Below are 22,405 nucleotides of genomic sequence, written 5' to 3' on the forward strand. Positions count from 1 at the left end.
ATATTAGCTAGCATGCTTTCCTTGTAGTCTGGCATGGCAGGAAGTATTCAAGGCTGAAGGGAGAAGAACTTTGCCTCATTTAATCAAATCCACCATTTTTTTAATGCCATTAATAGTAAGTAACCGCTCCATAGGGATGTTCTAAAAATATTCTTCAAACCCAGGGCTCAACTTCAGCTAGGAATGAGGTGAGATCTCGTGTTTGTTAAATTAATAAGGACTCCCTAGCACTGCTAGAGTTAATGCTCAGTCAGCCTTTCCCTTAATGACTTCTAATGCCAGGATTTCAGCATGTCACTTGCTATAACCTTTCCCACAGGACTCAGCAGGTAGGGAAGGGCCAGGCAAGGCGGTTCTGAGGAAATTAGAATCAAACCAAAACCAAACCTTGTCAGATGTCAAAAAAGTTTAATCCCCTACCTCTCCTTTTTCTTTTTATCATCAAACATCTCTCTGAAGCCCGGGGGTAATTTTTCATACTTCCTCTCAAGGGTGTTATAAATAGGGAAACTGAGGCCCATCAAGGTTAGGAGAACTGACTGAAATTTTACAGCGTGGTTGTGGCTAAGCAAGGAACCCTGACACTTGGTCCCATGGCAAAACAACAGACAACACTTTCTTTTTCCTTTCTGGGCGACATTGGTACCCAAATGTTAAACATTTGCTGCCATGTGTTCTCTCTCAGGTTTACATCAGTGTGAGTATCAGAAGATGCCAAAGGGGGCAGTTCATAAAGTATTCCTGCCTAAGCAGTCCTGGAAATCACAAGCAGCAGCCTGTTGAGTTGAAATTTCCAGTAATGCTCAGTAATATTTAGCAACGTGGGCATTTCTAGTACAGGTGAACACCTGAAAATTCAGAAGAATCTTATGCTCGCACAAAGAGAGACTCTCTCTCATGTATTGCTGTTTCTGGAATTGGACCTTTCTGAGAATGTCCCAAGAACTGTCTGTCTTTCCTCACGCTGTTACAGCATTTCTGCTTCTGGCCCTGGGCACGGCTGAGACCTGCATCTGCAGCACAGACCTGATGGAAAACATGGTCGCCAAATGGTCTTAAAGATCAAAAGAGAGTTCAAGGTCAGCTGATAACTATTTTGTCCAAATTTGCTCCATCCATCTGTAATTCATATCTGAAGCTTTGCTTGTTCTTTTGAGCTATATACACATGCTTTCAAGCTTCCTGGTGTTTTTTTGCTTTGCTTTATTTTCATCTATTTCCTTGTTGGTTTGGTTTTTTTCCTCTTATTTTACAAAGGCAAAAAAGGAAATGAATCTCAAACTGTTTTAAATAGAGAGAAGGGTTTGCTGGAAACTCCAGCCTCTATTTATATGGGAGTTTGAAGAGATGGATCTGCCATGGTCTGCAAAACACAGAAATCACAGGAACCAGCCCTATGTCCCAGCAGCTGCTGCTGTACCGCTGTATTTCCTACTGACCAGGAAAGAGGGGTTGCAAAAGGGCAATCTCAAAACAGTGAGGTACTTGCCCTTCTTTGAGCGCTGTTATAGCTCAGCCAAGGTAAGGATAGAGCACCTAGACTTAGCTCTCAAATTCAGGGCTTTGGACTTTAGGTTAGATGTTTGACTCTAGTTCTCCAGCACGAGTAGGGCGCAACAGACTGCAAGGGAGCAACAGTATCAGTAGGGCTGTGAGAGTGTATGTGGGTATTCAGTAGAGTATGTAGATGGGCCTGTGTGAGCACAAGTGTTTCCATGTGTGTGAATTTATAAGTCCCTCTCAAATTACTAATAATTTTTGGAGAAATGTCACATTTTTGGATTTATTTAAAAGATGTTTGTATATTTTTCTTTCCAGCAGAAAATTACCCCTTTCTAATTTTAACTATGTCTCCTTTAGCAAGTGCCAAAAGATGTTATACTGTGGTTTGGAAGATACAGATGAGGTTATTATAAACAGTTAATCTACTTTAGCAAATTGTATCAGAACAGAATGTAATTTTGTCAACATGTGTTGGCTGAACATTGGGTTTGTGGGATAAGCACCACTTTTCTTATGGTGAGTACGTATAACACAAATGAATAAGCAATATATAATCATCTCATGCAACAAAAACTTACGGAAAGTTGAAGGGTAATATTAAAAGCGACTTTTTCCAAAGGAAAAAAAATAGTTTATATAAAATACACACACACACACACACACACACACACATACACACACACTTCTCTATCCCCTAAAGACTTCTTGGATCATCTTGATATTTATGTAATAAAGACATCACTGTTCTGCTAAAGATACTGGAGATTATTTCATTATTGTAAACCACGGCTTAAAAACAAACCAACGAACAAACAAAACCCAAGACTTGTTGAAAAGCAGCGACTTGGGAACTCCATGTAGACTCTCGCCTGTCACTGTTCTGCATTCTATGATTATACAAACATTAAAGCCAATTTGCTTCATTATCTCAAGTACAATACTGCAACCATTCCCATTAAAGAGAAAGAAAGCATTCCTTGGGACTGTGGTCCTATGTTTCCCTAAGCAAAGCCAGCAGGTCCCACAGACCCCATAAACTTTTTGTATGTTTTATCCCACTGTTAACAGATTCCATATCGACTCCACCCTGACACTTGTGAACCGGGCAGAGTCACTCTCAAATTCTTTTCAACTCTGATTTGGACTGCAGAGAAGACTTAAGCTCCATAATTAGATGGGGGAGACAGCATGAAGCCGATGTGAAACAGTGTCTTGTTTTGGGGCTAACAAAAAATTGGGACTCCAATTCTCTCCCTCTCTCAGGTGCCAGGCATAAGTGTGAGGGGTAAGGATCACACCAAAGCAGTGGGTGTGTTTTCCATTTCCCCACTGACACTGATTATCTCAGAGCACATCAAAACTGAGGCTCACACCCTATACTGTACTTGTATTCTGTTCCCATGTTGGTAGGGACAGGGAAGCAGAGGTGGGCTCGGCAGGTTGCCTCATGAAACACCATCACTAGAAGTTGAATATATATCTGGCACTGTGCTTTAAACGTAAGAGCATCCCTTTGGTAAGGTGCCAAGCAGCAGCCTGTAAGGCTCCTCTTTGCATGTTGTTGGCAAAGTGCAAATGTATCTTTCTGCAGCTACCAAGGTGCAAAAGACACTATATAGATGGGATAAAAGCCCAGTCCTGATAGTGACTCTTAGGCCTTCCTAAGGTAAATGTCACATCTGGAAATGAAAAGCACAAACAATATGGCTAATGTGCCATTTAAATGCCTGTAGAGTATTGTCTAGACTAAAGCCTTTGTAAACAGAAGAAAAATCGGCTTTTTTTGTTAAAAAAAAAAAAAAAATCAAACGAACCCTTCCTCTGAGTCTCTGCCACTTTCCCAAATTCTTCATAAAGGTTGAATGATTTGAGGCACCTCAGAAACACATTTCTCTCAGATTGTGTCAGCTATTTATTTATGTCACCAACAGGCACAGTGAAAAATAATAAAAAACACAAAACAAAAAAAAAAAACCCAAAAAGAAGAGAGAAAGAAAAGATATGAGAAAATGGCATCGCTGGGACTGCTGAGAGACTCAGCTTTTAACTTGTCAAGGAAGTCAAAAACTGCCACGAATGTTTACTGAAAAAACAGGGAGCATGCAAAAAAAGAGAAAAAAGGGGGGAAAAAATTGCTGCGGAATTTCATCTTGTGCTCTGACCTATAAAATTACAGCGGCTGCTCACAGAGGGACAGCCAGTGCTGGGGGGCCCCTCAGGATATGTGCAATTATAGTGAAAGCTGGGGCTCTGTGATGCCCGTGACAACTTACATATGAAAGGTTTGACAGTACTGTGAATGTGCTTGTGTTGTTTGAGGCCAGATGAAGTGGCAAAGGTTTTGCCGCAGTCCGGGCAGGCGTGAGCTCGTGCGCCAACATGCTGGGAACGGATGTGCCGCTGGAGATTGCTGGGGTCAGTAAACACCTGAAAGAGAAAATGCCTTTAGGGGAGAGGAACAAAGGTGTGTGTGGCTGAGAGCAAGGGTGGGAGAAGGTGGGGGGGAGGGAAGGCTGGCTATTTTTGTTATTTAGCATCATTGTTCTCGGCAGAGCCCACCGGGAGTGCAACTGTGCAGGGCTTTCACTTCACCCTGCACACAGACACGGAGGCGAGGTAGCACTGACACCCCTCCCGGCAGGCTGCAGGCATGCTCGCTGACATCGGTGGCATATCCCCTTTGATCCGTATGCTTTCCTTCTGAATAGCAGGATCTATCCAGTGCTTGGGGAAAGGCCAGTAGAAAGGTGCTTTTTGGGCCTCCTGACTTCCCCACTCAGGCTCAGCGATCGAAGGCTGTCTGCTCCCCTTCCCTTCTGCCTCCTAAGCCTAAATGATGGCTTACCGCCATTAAACCCTGAAATGGTGCTGATCGCTATAGTGTGTGCTGAATTGCACTTCCAGCTCACCTTCCCCAGGTGATGCTGTTCCCCCGCAATGTATTGCCGTACCTTCACACAATTTTCACATTCAAAGCGTTTGCCACTGTCATGTGACATCTGGTGACGAATCAGGTTTGATTTCCAGTTGAAAGCCTTTGGACACTGGTCACACTTGTACTCCCTCTCCTCCGTGTGGATTACCATGTGCTGCTCCAAGCTGAGAAAGAAAAGACATGCTTACCTCACAGGGTAAGGAAAGGCAGGCAACTCAGACAGCTAGAAAATGGCGCTTAACGGGGCAGGCTTCAACTGGTTTTAATTTACAGACAAGGCTGAACCAAGCACTTTCTTTCAGTGGATTTACAGTTACAATAATCGTGTCCGTTAGGGTCACAGTACCAGCGAGGTTTGAGATAGAGAGTGGTGATTAAAGATGATGACAGAGAAAGAGGCCGAGAACCACCGGGGTTTTTTTTTCTTCAATACTAACTAGTCAACATGGTGCTTGTCACATAACATGACTTCAAAAACCTTTTAAAATGAAATGAGCGACAAATTAACAATGAAGGGTGCAACTATATGGAAATTTGAGTCTTTTTTTTTTTTAAATCTTTTTTTTTTGGGGCATTTCATTTCACATTTGAGAATGGGCCTCTCCAAAATTTGCTGTGTTTCATGAATTTTCTTACTGCAAAACTGGCTCCCCTTACAGCAAAAAAAGAAGTCAAAACTGACCCAAGCCTGCAGGTTTCAAAAGGGAAAAACTAGCACTTTGTGACAAAGATTCCTGCCGAATCCCCGCAGGGAAAGACAAGATATTAGCTGTGTTACTGCTGAAGTGATCAGGTTGCCGTTTTCATGGGCACAAAGCCCACAACTTCCCAGAACACAGTAACTTCACATTTGAAAGAAATATGATAAGGTGCAAACACATTTCACTTTTAAATGTCAGACATCTTTTACTACTTAACTCAGCGATTTCAACTTCTGCCAACTGGCAGCTTCTCTCAAGCCAGGAGGACGATGGCAACCAAAGTGGCTGCTGGAGCAGTGCCATAGCCGAGATGGCTTTTCAGACAATGCTATAGGTTGCTGCGTTTCCTCTACGCCAAAGTGCTGTCTCTGCCTTTTGAACTTCAGTGTGTGTGCTAGCACATGCCAGTTCTGCTGGCCACTAACCCAGATGCACTTGTATAGAGGAGCTACTGGGAGAGGTAGGTACTGGTAGGGAAAGGAGAAAATTCCTGGGCTGAAGATGAGCATAAGGGGCTTTGCCCTGTTAGCAATCCAGGTACACAAGGAGCTTGAAACAATGTACCTCAAGTAGCCTGATCCTGAGAAAGGAAGAAAATCTGCAATCCTGCTGCAGTTCAGTGAGAATTGTAAATATTTAACCTTATTGATAAAGTCCATAGGATCAATAAAAACTTGTGAAGTTTAACAGAAACTGAAATCTTCTGCGTAAATGTTATTAAGTCATCCCTTTACAATTTTAACACGGGGTATATTTCCTAAAGGACAGTTTAAAAAAACATAAGAAAGCTAAACCTTACAGTTCAATTTAATCCAACTCCCTTAAACACAAGTGGACTTTTCCATAGCCTGACTGCACAGGACAAGGCGCTAAGGCTGAGGATTTTGAAGGGCCAAGGAGAGTTAGGCAGTAGGCACCCTAGGACTGAGGATCTCCTTCACTTAGACTCTTGAAATTCCCAGCCCATATGTTCATTGACCTGAACTCAAATATTTATGAAGCTAAGGGATTTTGCTGGTTCACAAAATATGGCAATTGTGCATGCTGAGATTTTGGCACCCTTTGAGTACTTGGACAGATATTCTTCTGCTCCAAAGCCAAGTCATTTATTGTTAACCAGAGGAGTTTAAGATCCCACTAGTCTCTGGATGATCCTCTTCTTTCAAAGTTATAATGGTTAATCCTTGTGAAGCGGACAGTAATAAATTGGCTGGCTGTTAATTATGAAGAACAATCATCCATTTTGATAAAAGAAACTCTGTTCGTAATGCCATTAATATAGATTTTTTTTTCTGGCAGTTAATTGTGATTTATGGGTTTATACAGCACAAATGCAGGTGACTTATTATAATGTTTACAGGAAAATAACCTACCGGGATTAGCACAAACATTTTTTTATTTAGTCATCTGCTAAGTGCTGAGTTTCAGTTCCCTGGTGATATTCTTGATTTGAGCTGAACTAACTTTCAAGAAATTATGAGACCATCTAGATATGTTGACTGGATTTATTTGCTGTCTTAAGAGGGCTTCTCAGTTCATAAAGTGGAATAGCCAGATTTATAGGGGGACGAAACAAGAATTGGTAATTTCCTCTGAAAGTTCCACTAAATTTAATGTATGCACAGACTAGGGCACAGCGTGTTCTCTGCCTCCGCATAATGCCAGCCAAGAGCTGACTTTTTTTGTTTTGCTTTTGCAACAAGATATATGGATGGCTTAGTCTATAGTAAAATTCACAGAGACCTGAGACATTGTTAGACTTCCAGGAATACCCTAGGCATTCAGGCCTCAACTTTCAGAAGTGACTACTGGCTTTGGATAGCTCAATGCTGTGCATAAAAAAGGCTGAGATCATTCTGAGAATCTGGCTTTTTCATTATGTCTTCAAGTCAAACCCAAATACAGAAGAGGCCCAAGTCACTGGTCCTATTTGAAAAGCATGGCTCATGATTATTTGGTTATTAAGGTAACCCTTCAGTCGGATAGCTCAGTGGGCATATGCCCACTTTTTTCTTAATTATGAGTTTTAAGAAGGAACAGTTAGTTTATAGCAAAGACTCTGAGGAACCTTTCCTAGTAGGAAGGTGGTGCTGAGAACAAGGCACTAGACAGGGGTTCAGGAGATCAGCTTTCTGTTCCTGTCTTTGCTCAGAGCATCTCTGTTTGAGCTTCGGCAAGAGACCAACCCCTTACTCACCTTAGTGAGCAATTACTAGCAGAAGTAAGGGTATGACAGTCTTTATGCCTTGTTCCTATTCTGTACAACAGAAATACTACTTGCATACAATGGAAATAAAGGGATTCAGGAAGCGTTCATGCACTGCCAAGAGGGAAATATGTTAGTACTCAGGGAGGGAGATTGTAGAGGGACAGTATAAACAAAGAAGGAAGATGGAGACTGAAAATAAATTACTCCTGTTATCACTGAAAAGGCAGGAAGATTTTTCAGATAGAATTCCACTTCCTGGAGAATTTTTTTTAAATCACATGGATGTGTTATTTTCCCAGCAGAGTTGGAGAAAATCAAAGAAACAGCAAACTTATAGAGAGTGAAAAGAATAATTCAAGTTAGAAAACAAAAGGTGAGGAAGAATCAGGGAGAACTGCCTGAAAATATAGATACCATCAAACTGCTAGATGATGTTACCCATCCTAGCCTTGTAAAACTCCCGCAAGGTGCTCAGTATTCAGATATATTTTAGGGAAGATACATTAGTAGATTGTCTTGGACAAATTTATACTCTTAATTTCAGATTCTCTTGTGTATTCCATGGGAATGTAAGAACGCTTTTCCTATTTCCTATCTACTCATCTGCCACAAAATGTTATAATTACATTCAGCATGATTACTACTGGCCAGCACTCAGTGGTCAACTTTACCAAAATCTTGTAGTTTGAACCATTGGCCTTAAGCTTGTAGTTCTGCTATGCTTGTTTAAAGTGTTGACAGTTCAAACAATGTTATCATGAGGCCTGCAGTATTTGGTGGTTTTTTTAATACAGCAATGTTCCCACTTTCCTCTCTATCCAATGGTATAGGATCAGGCCCTGATTGCAATCTTTTCTTTAAAAAACTGATCTTTTAGGTTAGGTTGGCACTGTAATGTTACTGGCCCTGGCCACATGTCTCATTGTTGACCTGGAAAGGGTAAGCCGGAATTGCATCACCGTGTGTTCAAGCCTTGGCCATTCTGCTAACAATTAGGGCAAATTGTGATGGAGGATTTCCTGCAGTGGTGTGAAAACGGTTATGGTAACATGGCAGTGGATGGTTGAAATGCACTGAGATCATAACCTCATGTGACAAACAGTTATTGACTGGGAGTGATTTTCTAAAAACTTACTGGCCTGAGCCACATTCAACATGGCAACTGCAGTTGAAAAGTCCCATATCCCAGTCCCAAGCTCGAGCCATTCAGTTCCCACTTGACGAATACATTTTGAACAGTTAGATTTCATATTAAGATAATTTGTTTTAAGCTTTCAGTGTATAGCTAGCAAGGCAAGTGCCTGCTGTGCGTGTGATACCTGTATTTATTGGGGAACATTCTCTCACAGTCTTTGCACTCATAGACCTGCCCATCGCTGAGGCCTTCCTGTTTTATCTCCTCATTCAGGGTCTCATACAGAGAGCTGACAGAGTTGCAGGCATATTTCTTGTGCCGCCTCAGGTCCAGCTTTGACTGGAAGAGTTCATCACAGTCTTCGCAGCGAAATGTGTGCTCCTCTGAAAGAGATGGACAAAGCAGTTCAGCTTTGGGGTTAGCAAGTTCACGTAACGCCAGGTCGTTCGATCCGCTAGTTCTCTGGCTCACAAAATGCAAGTCAATGAAGATCACTGCAAAAGTATGTTTACAAGCCACGGGTATAAAATCCTTCTCTTCAAAGTAAGCTGGTGCAGGTAACATCAACTGCGACTGGCTGAACACGAACCATTCGCATCAGCTCGGGCAATGTGGAGAGACCGCAGCCTTGAAGCAGCCAAACTCTGGAAGGAGCCCTGACTAAGCAGCAGCTTGAACTCTACTGTCCACTTTTGCTCCTGAGCCTTGTTAAGGCTTTGAGCTGAGACCAGCAGGATTTACACAGTATTGGAGATTCTGCGGGGGCAGGGGGATTGTCTGTTTGCTTGCTTGTCTGTCTGTCTCTCAACGTGTTTTTAAATGGCTGTTTCTTCCTGTGAAGCTGTCAAGAAAAAAACAAAACAAAACAAAATACCACCTTCCCCCAGCTGCACAAGCCAGAATGATTATTGCCTCCCCAAAAGCCTGTAAAAGATAATCACGTATTTACGCTAGGAAGAGCCCAACCCTGGAGAACTGCACTTTCCAAGGCCTTCCCTCCTCCCTTCTCCCCAGTGTTTGCTATGCAGCAGCCAGAGGGCTTCACAAAGTAGGGGGAGTTCGAAGACAGAGCACTGTGCAGCAAAGAAAAAGAGGCCAAATTCTTTGTTGGAAAAAAAAAAAGATCTAATGCATATAATAAATTATTGTAGTCAAGGTCAAACAAATTAAAAAGAGGGCAGCTATTATTAAGTTTACAAGGCAGCATCCTGACCATAGTGCCAAGTCAAACAATCAGCTCAGAGCTGTAAATTTTCCAGGAGAATGACTTCTGTGAGGGAGTTGGGACAGTCCAGGGTTTCTCCACCCAGCAGTCTACTTGAAACAGAAGCTTTTCATGTAGTTGCTTTCTGCTGTGTTCCCTCTTCTCCTCACCCCCCACGTTTCTGAACACGCTTTTCTGCAATTAGGGCTGGGTGCAGACATTCAAAAGGCCTGAGGTGGACTTGATTAAAGTTATGTGGTTTTCTGTAAGCAACCTTTTGTTGGGGTGGGGTGAGGAAGGGCGCCAATCTTAGACTGGGTTCTGCCATTTTTAAACCAGTCTACACGTGCCGAATTTTTGTTCCGTTACAGGTATAGACTAATTTCCAATCATGTAAAATGTTGCATCGGTAGCAGGCCTAAAGTCCCTTTCTCACACTCTGAAAACACTGCTGCAAGCGTAAAGCCTGCAGTGAAATTCATTACGTTAGGAGACAGAAGGAAAATATTATTTTTAAGGGATGTTTGCTCAGAGTTAATTTAATGAACAGCATCACGGGTAGTCTGTGGTACAAGAAAGGAGATGATAGGTTAAAAGACAGAAGGCATTTCAATCCTTTGTCTGCCTATAGGGAACTGGTGTTTCTAGGATGCATAAAACATTTTAAGAGATTTTCTCGCTAAAAAGTGCTGCAGATGATTATTGGCACCAGCTTTTGCACAAAATATCACAACTGCCTAAATCTTTGTTTTATGAAGTGTGTTTAGTATAAATCAGAAGTAGCTCCTCCGGAGTCAAGGCAGTATACTTGCCTTAAGCAGAGAGTTAGAAAAGATGACCTCCTCCTGGGGTCCCTTCCACCCCTACTTCTCTAGGATTCGAGAAGCCCAGCCAGTATCTTCTCCACTGATCTTGTATAGCTTCCTTGTCTGGGACCCACAAGCTAAATCTCTTCCTCCCTTTCAATATAGCCCAATGCCATATGAACTAGACTGTAGAACATTATCTGTATTCATTGCACTTGCATTTAAAGTAATATCAATACTGTTAATACAGTGGTCCTGTGAGGGCAGGGCAATGATATTACTCGCATTTTAGAAAAGAGAGAAATAAAACAGGGAAATATAAAATTATTTGCTGAAAGTGAGAAAAGAAGAGAAGAAAGGATAACGGGAGGGTGAGGGGAGAAACAAGGACACGGTTTTCCAAAAATTAAAGTTCTTCTCAGAATTTTTTGATCGTATTTGGATTTGAGCTGAAAAAATGCAAGGGGAAATAGTGACAATTTCCCAATTTTGCCCCCATTTTCAGTTGGTTTAGACACATAACAGAATCTGGGAGGCACAGAAGAGTCAAAGGCCCCTTTCCTTCCAGGGGTCTGGACTGAGCCCCTTTTAAAAGTTTTTATGGAAATGAAATGGTTTATTAGAGCGTGTGAGAGCTGTGCCAATTTGTAACTGATTTGTATCATGGTTCTGGGAAGGGAAAGCTGAAAATGGAGAACCAAGAAGCTCCCTACATTTACTTGGTGGTTGACAAAACTGCATTAGCTGTGGTACTTGTTTTTGCCCTGTCATCCAGCAATTGCTTCTTATTAAAAAAGAAAGTTGCAAACGGTTATGTTATGATGTCACATTTTCACATTTCATGTGACCTCACAGCAGGATGAGAAATAAGATGCTAGCTGGCCAAACTTAAGACTTCAACAGAGAACATTTCTGGATTAAAATTATACCTCTTTTGAGATAGAGCTGAGTTAGGCAGGAGGAGTAGCATTACCTTTTCCAAAGCATGGGTGCTGAGGGAACACTAAAACACCCACTAAAACCCTAATAGGACTTGTCTGCACTCCTGGCATTGCACTCATCTTGGTACCATCTATAACTGGGCTTGATGGGCCACCTATCAGAAATTCATTAAAGCTAGATCTGTAGAGCAAAGTGCCAGCAGTGCTTGCAGTATTTATGGTGCCTCCATTTTTGCTCCAGGTTTGGGTATCACAGAATCACAGATGAGCTGGAACCAGTTGGCTCATTTACTTCACTGATCTGCATGATAACTGGGTGGAATGGTTTTGAACTGCTCTGGTAAGGAGATCATCTCTCAGTAAAACGTGCTGCTCATCTACCGTTTCTCTCCTTTATTTTTCTTCTAAGAAGACTTAATGATGTCTGAACCTCTCCCAACCTCTCCCAGCTCCTCAGGTTTGAGAATCCCAAGATTGATCTCCTAAGAAATTTCCAGTGCATCCTAATTGCATGCAGGACAAAAATCTGCCCAGCGCAGCTACACTGTAATACTTCAGCTTTCACCCCAAAATAGAAAACTTGGAGGGGGGAGGACACTTTTTGCCTCAGAGAACATTTAACAAAGAACTTCCTCAAACTTCAGAAATTCTTCCTGTTCCTGTACAAGACTTACGGGATGGCTTGGGTTCGGTCTTATTTTACCTTGAGCCAGTTTCTAGCCATGGAGATAGGCTGATTAAACAGGAACCCGGGGGTTCCTGTTCTCAAAAGCAAATGTTATCTCACAGAGTTAACTGCAGATTGGAAACACATAGGCTCACCTACTGTGTTACAACACATGACACAGTGCCTGCCTAGGGTCTGATTTTGCCCTCACCTGCCTCATCCTGCACCTTGAGAAGAACCACGGAGGTCACAAGTTGTGCACAAGAAATCTGATCCCTAAAAGGGATCATATCCCCAACCGGTTAAAATCCATTGAGACCACCTGAAAATTGGAGTGAAGAAGGATTCTGCTAAGTAACTCTGGAAGAAGTCAAACTGTGTGGGCATGTCTACACAAGACGCTGACTTCACAGTAGCCAAAAAATACTTCTCAGTAGCATGTCACAGCATGGACAGTGCTAATACGCTACTGCACAGTTTTATTAGGCTACTAAGCCATGGGATCACCTAAAAGTTGTTTGCCAGCACTACTGTGCAGTAGCTCCAGTCACTGAGTACTAATACAAGTACTAAATAAACGTGCAATAATGAATGTGCGGTAATATCTCGTGTAGATGTATCCTGTGCGTCTTTATTACCCCACTCAGTTTAAATACCTCTAGCTTGGGCGTTTCCTTTCTGTCTTTTTTAGGCAAATATTTTTAAGATAAAGCTTATCTTGCTTCAGTTGTATTAAAAAATCGACTTGTTCTATGCAGTCTCATGTACCATTGGCAGTGATGGTCTTCTTCTACTATTAAGCACAACCAGCTTTTTCATGTGCATAAAGAACTGACAATATGAGGGGAAATGGATTTTCTTCACACAGAATATTTGGTAAAGAAAACATAGAGGATAGATAAAAAAAGATGACTAAACTGTGGTAGAAACATACCCTAAAATGTCTTCATGTTTTCTAATTTTTCTTTGTGTGTGTGTATATATTCAATATAAATCTATATAGAGGGATTTTCACAGAGTGTGCGTGTGCATGTCTGTCTGTCTGTTTGTCTGTCAATACATCTATCTATATGCACATTTACTGTGGCTGAATGGGTGTGCATGTGTGCGCAAATTCTTTGAAAAGCTAGAAATAAGCCCTGGTAAACACTTCTGAAGAGAAGAAATTGACTGGCAAGCAGAATAAAGAAAGATCCTAAACTGATACATAATAAATATACTTCTTGTATTCTGAACTTTGCATTTTCCTGAAAACAAATATTTTACAATTATCAGTGAGTTTAGCCTTACAATACCCTTGTGCATTGTTGCAGAAAAAGAAACCATGACACGCATAGATTAAAGGCTAGAGCAACACCTTGTAGGAGTGGATCCCACGTCACAAAGGAAGCTTAGTACTGAACTGAGATCTCCTGGTATCTGGAGCTCTGCCTTTGCTACAAAGTCTCCAATTTATAGCAGGTACATAAAAGGGTTTTTTTTTTCTTTAAACACAATAAATAAATATGCTGCCCTATGAAAACAGTTTACTGCTTCCGTGTCATAGGGGGGGAAAGAAAAGAAAAGAAAAGAAAAATCCAACAACAAAAAAATTGCTGCCAGTTCTCTATGTCTTGTTTGTCAAATCTGTGGTTATATGCGTCTATCTTAAGTTCCATCAGTAACACTCAGGACAAAGCAGGAATGTAACAGAAAAATAAATCAGTGCCTAATAGCTTTCAGAGAAACCAAGGGGAACACAATTATGTGGCATCTACATGCTAATCTACCAGACTCAGGTCTCAAAGGAGTTCAAGAGCCCTACTCAAAATTCCTGCAGTGATAAGGGGTCTACTGCATTTGGCTGGGGTTTGGATAAAAGATTTTTATGATAATTATCTTTGTGTGGAACATTTTTGCATTTTCTTTCTTCTGCAATTCAGAATTTAAATGAAGGGTGGGGGGAAGATCGCATTCTCAAAGGTAGAAGTATTAAGAAGTCAAACATTCAATGTTGGGCTATTATAATTTAAAAGCAATTAGCTACCAAAAGCATGATACATTATTAGGAAGATGCAGAAAAATGTTATATAACAACAAAGCTGGCATATTACAGGGAACAAGGTGTTTTTTGCTTGTTCAAATAAGTGTCACTTAAAAGCAAATATGAAATCTCTGAAGCAAAACAGATCATGCAGCATTAAACCAAAAAGCCTTGCTGATTTTTTTCTCTATTTCTTTTCTAAATTATCAAAGAGGTATTCAGTTTTTACACCATAATTGGGGAAGTACCACCAGAAATATCTTATATCTGTGGCTTGCTTTTAAGGAAATCACGAGCATTTAACTCAACAATGAAAAAATACTTGAAAAAAAAATCAACCGAATGTTTTAATTTTCATCATCTGTGTTTTCACTCCCTTCTCATCCACTTTTCAAGGAGTACCTTAAGCAAAGGAGTGTTTTGGCAGAAACAGTTCACTGAAACAACAAATTACAAACAAATATTGCAAAAAGCAGATTTTACACATTCATCTTCCTAAGTGTTTGCCATGGCAATCTGAATCCAAGTTACATTTTTCTACCAGTAAGGGAAGCATGTGAACAGAAGGTCCAACATAATAGCTCAAATTTCAAATGCTGATTATGCCAAACAATATACAATTAGTTCATGAGCAGCCTATATGCAGAAATGTATTTATAAATTAGTCATAAAATAATGGGCATATTTACATTAATAATGAGCTGTTTTCACAGTCAGTGGCTGACCAGAAAAAGACTACATTTAAATTAGAATTCATTTACTTTAGATAATTCACCCACTTCTAAAACTAACCCTCCACTGCTGTCATTACTAAATTACAGGAAAACTAAAAAATACATCATATCTTGTGTATCTAGTTTTACCAAGGCGTTTTCATGAGCTTAGCTTTAAACAAACACAGATAAGTTCTGTTTCCATTTTAGTTTTTTCAAAGATTTTTAAAAATATGGGTTTGTGCCCTTCTTAATTTTTTTTCCAAAGAATAAAGAAACCTTGCCTGGTTACTTCGTCAGACTCTTGTTTTCTCTGTTTAGCTTTTTTATTTTAGCTGTACCAGGAATAGGATGTCTGATCTTCCCTACTTTGGCAGAGATCCCTTCAATGCCTCAGGGCATTTGCATTAACCACTGTGTTAAATGTTAGTAAACAGGTAAAACATAGGAATGCAAATACTGCCAGACAGGGCCAGATCACAGGCCCAGCCAGCTTGGTAGCCTGTTCCTAACACTGTGCAGCACCAATGACTTCGGCAGAAGCTGCAAAAACCTTCCTGAATTCTGCTAAATAGCCCCCTGCCTATAGGCAAATTTTTTTCTTCTTAAAGCAAGGAGGCTGGGGTTTCTTTGAATACTCCTGGGTTTTCTTTCTGTAATCTTTGCTTTAAGAATCCTGGAGTTTCTTGCTAAAGCCAGCTGCTTTTAGTCAGTTTAAAATTAAGCCCAAAGTTTTCAATAGCCTGACTAAAATTCCCTTCTCCTAGTTGTTGAGCAGAAACTCCTCTTACTCTTCACTTTTAATTTGGAAAAAAAATCTTTTCCACCCATCTTCAAACACTATAAAAGGGGGCAAAAACACCAGTGCTTTCCCCCAATTTTCATGTTTCCTTTAACTAGACATAGCAAGTGGGTGGCAGTCAAAAAGAGAACACAAGAGACCACAGGTTCTTGCTCTAACTATTGTAAAACACTCATGCCTCCCCAAAAATGCAATGGCTCCTTTGATGTCCTGAGCAATGACTGAACTTTAAGAAGCAATATCAATACATTCAGGGGAAGATGCCTTTTAAAATATAAGAACTTAATCTCTCTGGCTGCTCAATGCACAATGTTCCTCTAAGCCATTTGCTTACTCAGGGAGTCCATTTATGCCCGGCACCATGACTAGCCAGCTCAATCTGCTTGCCAAGCGAGACAGTGGAGCAATGAAGAGTTTATTTCAATAGAGCCTGCTGCTCTAATAAAGTGGTTATCAAACTTTTCAGACTCAAGACACCTCTCATTAGACTCAAGACACCCCTCAGAAAATACCTGCTCCAAATTTACTCTCTTGTCTTAACTACAAACAATAATAGAGCAATTCTTTTGTTGCAAAGACCTCAGAAAGACCACAATGGGTCAGAATGTTTTAATATGATGGATTCCTATTTGAAATCCCTGGGTTTATGTTGTGAATCATGGCTGCACACCTAACAGTGCTAACATCTATGGCACGCTTAAAAGGATCTTGTCACACCTGTTGAGAACTGCTGTTCTAACAGTTCTGTGGACCCACCAATTGATGCTGCCGAGCCATCCACATTAAAATAGCACTGTCACTGCTGCTCTGTGCTCTGATGCTCTAAAGAACACAGAGTGTTTTGTAAGCCTTGGAATGTGTCGCCTTGATTTTATTACCCACAAACAGCCATGGCAACCCCGGAAATTAATAAGCCATCCCCTATAGTATTCAAAACCACAACATTCCTTGAAAAAATATTTAATGCATCTGTGCAAGCCTTGAGGTTAAAAAATCTGCTTAGGCATCGCTGACTAAGGCAGCTTATCTTGCCAATACAGAACAGTATAAAACGCATTAAATCTTAGAACAATCAACAGTTACATAACAGGGCAGGTAACCATGCAACTTAGTTTCTTGCTGCACGTTCTTTTGTTTCCTCCTGGTGCCAGGTACGGAAAGGTGCTATCTAACAATAATGATCTTACCTTCCATACTGGGTGGCATGTTCCCAAGCGAATAAGCCCCTTCCTTCATATACACCAACAGTTCTTCTCCTGGCTCAATTTCTTTAATAACTTTATAATAGATCTGCAAATAGGAAAACAAAAACGGAGGAGACATGTTAAATATGCAAAGCCACATTTTACATTTTTACACAATAACCCAAATGATTCCAGCTAATAGGGGAGGCTGTCACTTGATTTGTTTGATAATTGCTACTGAGAGCTCTTTTGCTGCCTTTATTTATTCCCTATGTGTATCAGAGTTTCATGTGGTTTGAATGATAAAGTGGTATTTACAGTAAAAGTCTCTCTCATCCAAATTACACAAAATCTTCCTGTTGTGTTTTCTTCTAATACACTTACTGATACTCGTTAAAATAAATGGAAAATAGACAGAGCACAAGTTTGGGTCCCTGCCTAAGCCAGTATCAATCTGTTGTTTGAAGGGGGGTGGGGGGAAGAATTCTTCTGCTGGTGCAAATTAACATAACTCCTTGGAAGCCAATGGGGCTACACCAATTTACACCATTTAGAATCAGACTTATTATTTCTTAACCAGACTCCTAAAACATGCCGTCTCTATTGAGGTACACCATCAGTCAAACCCAGCTTTGCAGAACCCATTCTACGTTAGAATTTGGTGAGTGCCACACTGTGCATCTAAGATATCTGTCTTGCTACTGAAGAACAAGCTGGGAAACACAGAAGGAATTCACAAGAGGGTAGGGGTCACCACAGTCCTATGGACCATCCAAATCTCTTGTAAAATAGAACTTAAACTGTAAGAACTTATATAGGTCTCCTGCATAGGGATTTATTTTGCCCACCTGTACATAAGGAATAAACAAGAACAGAACTGTAGGGGTGCATTTATTAGGGGAGAACAGTACTCATTTATGCAACAGGAAAATTCATTAAATCTGAGACAGCAAAGACTGTAATGCTTCTAATTACACTAAAACATAATTATAGACACGTGAGACATTGCTGATTACATACATATCACGCACCATTACTTATTATGCATACTCCGAAGTGTGTCAGACCCTTTACTAAACACAAGAAAACAGCTTGGTCCCTGTCATGAAGAGTTTACAATCCACTGTCATTAACTTGTAATTGTGTAGACTGCTGCAGAATCCTGACACCTGCATTAAAGGTGATGGTAACAACTCAGCAACAATGTGTGTGTATGGGGGAGTGATGGTTCTGGGCAGAAGATCATGGGGTTACTTGACTCACACTTCCCTCACACTGCAGTGTACATTAACATTTAAATGCAGCTTGTGGGCATGGATTAGGACAGTCTTGCATGTGGGAAAAGTGAACGCCTCAGAGACCATGACTGGAGGTCAATTCACGAGGAAGACCAGCAAAAGAGAAGCATGGAGATGGCAGTGACTGAAGGAGTTGAGCTATTGTCAATGTCAGATTTGAAAGAGACAACGAGCAGCCAAGAAATGCCAAAGGTTCGGTCCCTTGGACGTGCGGTCAAGACATTTCCCAGTTTTTCAGAACATTTTGGCCCTGCCCTTTTCTAACAGTCATGCCCTGAGAATTCAGGGGCTACTAGTCATTAACTTTCAAAGTCAACGGCAATGCTTTATTAGTACAGGACAATCCTTTTAGTGGCAGTGAATAAACACCAAGTTGTTTTACTCATAAGAATTTTCTTTTTGGGTTAATTAGCTATCCGTCTCCTTCCTCCCCTACCTAGATCCCTTTCCTAAATAAGATGCAGACTGTATCCACTGCCTCCTTAGTTTGCTGAGTTAGATACAACAGCTCTCTGCTAACTCCATGTTTCAGCTGGGACTGAACACACAGAGTTCTTATACCTCTATACACAATGCATCAATCCGTTGCCTTAGGAAGACTTTTTTTAATTCACAAAGTCTCTTTCATCTCCCTGTACCAACAGTACAACAAAGAACGACTGTCAAGCTGTCAGAGGTTCTGACCATCCGCCTTTCCAAAGGATGTGAGTAAGACCGGTGGGTGTTCAGCACTGCACATGATTTGGCCCTCACCATTTCAGGATTTGATCTAGCCAAAACTTATGCAAAGAAGCAACTTTCTTCCTGTGAGTAGTCTCATTGAGATCAACATGGAAAAGGTGAACATGGTTATTCATCTGGGGTTTCCTCCTAAATTAAATCCCTTAGGGACATCAAGAAAATCTCAGGTACATTAATTATGTTTCTGTGTTACCACTCAGTACAGAGATGGCAGTTTACAACATGCCAGTAAAATGTCTCAAAACTGCTTGATTATTTATTATTAGAGTATATGGCACTGCTGTCTGTGGAGGGGTGGATACTGCGGGAGAAAAATCATTCTTACTCTTAATGAGAAATTATACCTCTTGTCTCCCCCTTTCTCTCTGTGTTATGGCTTTTTTTTGAGTTGGCACCACCTCTGCTTTACATGGAAATGAAATAATTGCTAAAGGACACATTTGGGACTTGGCTGTCTACCCCTGAACTAATGAGAGATATGTGCCTGAGAAAGGACTTGACCCAAAGTGTCAGATCCAGAGATAAACTTGAATTAATATTTTTCCAGGTTAAAAAAAAAAAAGAGAACAAATTGGGCAAATGTATTTGCCAAGTACATAACTCTCAGCCTTATCACTCTATTTCAGTAAGATTTCCTCGCACATTATCTGCAGTCATAAGTAGCATTCATGGATAAAGGTTCCATTCAACACATTTTGATTGTTCAATTAATATTATGTATGCCTTTCTTGCAAAATATGTTGTTTTAACCACGAGTGATAAAGAGCAAGCAATTAGTTTTTTTAATTGACTTTTATAGTATTTATATCCTTTAAATGGCATACCAAAGTACCTTCACCTCTCCTTAGGTAGTTTATATTACAGCTTCTGGGATTTTCCATTAGGGGGCAGTCTTTACCAACTAAAATGAATTTACAAATTATCCAAAAGCTGCTAGCACTGCTCTTCATCCCTACCTCTCACTCACTGCTCTTCATTAAACAGTTGTTTTAAGGTCATTTTCATCTTTCTTTTTTTTTTTTAAACCAGTTTAGGACTATACACATGGAATGAGGTATCTATAATTGGAGAAAGCACCAAGGAACACTCTTTGATAGTTTTAACTTACCTTGAACGTTGCAATTATTTTCACGCCACTCTGCAAATCGAAATAAAGACCTGACCCCAAGCAAAAGCACCAAAAATCAACAAACCAACTGAACAAAAAAACGGCAAGCAACCAAAAAACATTAAATGATAAAAGAATGGAGCAGAGGAAAAAAAAAAAGAAATACATGAGATGTCTGACCTGTTTTCTCTGGGTAAGGTGCAGCAATTCAGAGGCCTGAGTTAAATTTAAATCTTTCCAGTAAACTATCCCAGTGGAGTTGATGGCAAAAACCATCCTCTGTACTTGGAGAGAGGCAGCTGGTACTGCAGGCCTGGTGACAGCTCCTGAAGGACTACCCTGGCTACTGCATTCTCATTCTGTGCATCTCTCTTGTAGAGGGGTTTCTTTAGTGATCCTCTCTCGATTATCTAAACTCTGAGCCTCAGACACTCCCCCTAATCTTATCAGTGAGGACTGGTCTCTCTGGAGACCTCCCTATATTATGTATGTAATAGAGACTACAACAGTGCTACAAATCAAAGGAAAAGGAAGTTTGGGTTATACAACTAGCAGTCCAAGTTTTTAACAGGCTGAAGCTTTTATTTTTGCAGCTCTTTCTTCATTATAACGCCTGAGATTAGAAAACTTGTTATTGAAATACAATAACAATCCTTATTATGTAGATAAACATAACAGGATAAATCTAAGCATTTCAGAAAAGACAAAAATAACAGTTTCCATCATTAGTATATATTATCAATGCAAATTATCTGATTTTCCTAATTATTCTCGTGGGCCTTTAAAAATGATTTTTTTTTAAATTTAATTTGAGCTGGATATGAATTTAAGAATTAATATCACATGTACAGCAGATAAGCATGTTCTGAGATGAAAGGTTTTTAAATTCTGCTGTCTAATTTGTGTCTTGCTTCACTAACGTGGACATGACACCAAAGAGTGAAGAGGAAAAATCTAATCCAGTTTCAATGATTTATGGGACATCTCCTAGTGAAGAGTGCCCCACCTTTGCACGTTTCATATTTAGCTGGCCTGCAAATGCTACCACACTCTGGTAAAGATTTTTGCTGATTTGACTGTAATTAATTACTTCATCAGAGCTACAACAGCCCAATCCTGAAAGTTAACATTATCATGCATGCTTACCCCGCTCACCCTCTCCCGAGTCAGCCTGTGCAGCCCTCACTGAAGGGTCAAGAGCCTTTCTCTGTGAAGTGTTTTGAGATCCTTGATTGAAAGGTGTTACAGAAATGCAAAATGGCATTGTTTTTAAATACATAGAACACAAAAAGAAAGCGAACATACTCCTGACAGAATATGCTTCATTATTTTCTACAAACCACAGTCATTCGCATTCTTAATAGGTTCCAGAGAAAAACTACAAGTGATTTGAAAAGCTGCTTTTTCAGGTAGTCTGTTTTTTATTTTCAGATCATGTTTGCTTCTTTCCTGTCATGTACAACAGACACAATGAGCCAAATCCTGGACACCTGACTCTGTTTTTAGACCAATCCATTCTCAGGCAAGACTACAAATGAAACCAATGGGAGTGTTGCCAGAGGAAGAATTATCTGAGAAAGAGCTTTAGGCCTTCACCCAGAAAAATCCCCCAAACACTTCTACATAAGAGAACTTAGAACAAGTCTGAAACACAAGATACCTACTAAGGAACACCCTGGTTTGAGCCAATAATCCCAATACTGACAAACAGAGAAAAATCTTGGAGATTACATGCAACTATAAAAAGCAGATGATCAAAAGTCACAAGAGAAATCCTGTTGCATTGTAGTTAATGGGCAACATTTGCATTATGTTCAGCAGGGCATAGTTTTGGCCCTATATATTTTAAGCTACAATAGCAGTAGCTGTCATTAAAACTATTTCAATAAAATAGCATCATTTGGTTGTTCCCTTTCTGTGTCTTCTCAGAATAAGCAGCAGCATGTTGCAGGTAAACATATTTCAGTAGCAAACAATCAAGAAAGGTAATGTAAGCTTGATTAATTACTTTGAATAAAAGTTGCATTCTGCTGGAGTCGCATTCATTTTATCAAATGCTTCATTATAATAATTAACTTCATCTTGCAATTTTGCTACTGAAGTTCTGAATTAATTAAAACTACTGCTGTGTTTAAAACCCCTTTCCTTTTGTTTGCTGTGTGCACTGAAAAACATCAGATTAAATAGTCCATAAAAAAAGGATTACATCTTTAAAAATCTTTTGTGTGCTGTATTTTCATTAAAATGTTATGATTTTTTCTTTTTTTTCCTGCTAGAGAAGAAAAGAACTCATTAAAATATGCAAGCACCAAGCACATTAATGGTCATTTGACATTATTTTAGCAGGGAAAGAAATAAAAAAAAATAGTTAAATGTTCTGCCACAGATTTGAAAATGTTACATTCCTGTTTCGGCTTCTGCGTTTGCTAATATTT

At 40.1% G+C, this 22,405-nt stretch overlaps 1 protein-coding gene across 4 annotated transcripts in view; it reads right to left on the reverse strand.

Moving 5' to 3' along the window:
* The window catches only part of PRDM16 (PR/SET domain 16), a 459,646-nt gene that overhangs the window by 35,564 nt on the left and 401,677 nt on the right, over positions 1-22,405 (reverse strand). For 3 of the 4 annotated variants that reach the window (XM_019541250.1, XM_019541249.1, XM_019541251.1), the window contains exons 5-8: positions 16,827-16,929; positions 8,668-8,866; positions 4,455-4,602; positions 3,777-3,930 (exon numbers count right to left, since the gene is read on the reverse strand). In XM_019541250.1, the coding sequence (XP_019396795.1) occupies positions 3,777-3,930; positions 4,455-4,602; positions 8,668-8,866; positions 16,827-16,929 (604 nt within the window). Of the gene's footprint in view, positions 1-3,776; positions 3,931-4,454; positions 4,603-8,667; positions 8,867-16,826; positions 16,930-20,150; positions 20,366-22,405 lie in introns of those variants that run through there. The other variant, XM_019541252.1, reaches the window with a different exon arrangement.

This window comes from Crocodylus porosus, unplaced genomic scaffold (genome assembly GCF_001723895.1).
Source record: "Crocodylus porosus isolate Cpor-Errol unplaced genomic scaffold, CroPor_comp1, whole genome shotgun sequence".
Lineage (NCBI taxonomy): Eukaryota > Metazoa > Chordata > Crocodylia > Crocodylidae > Crocodylus > Crocodylus porosus.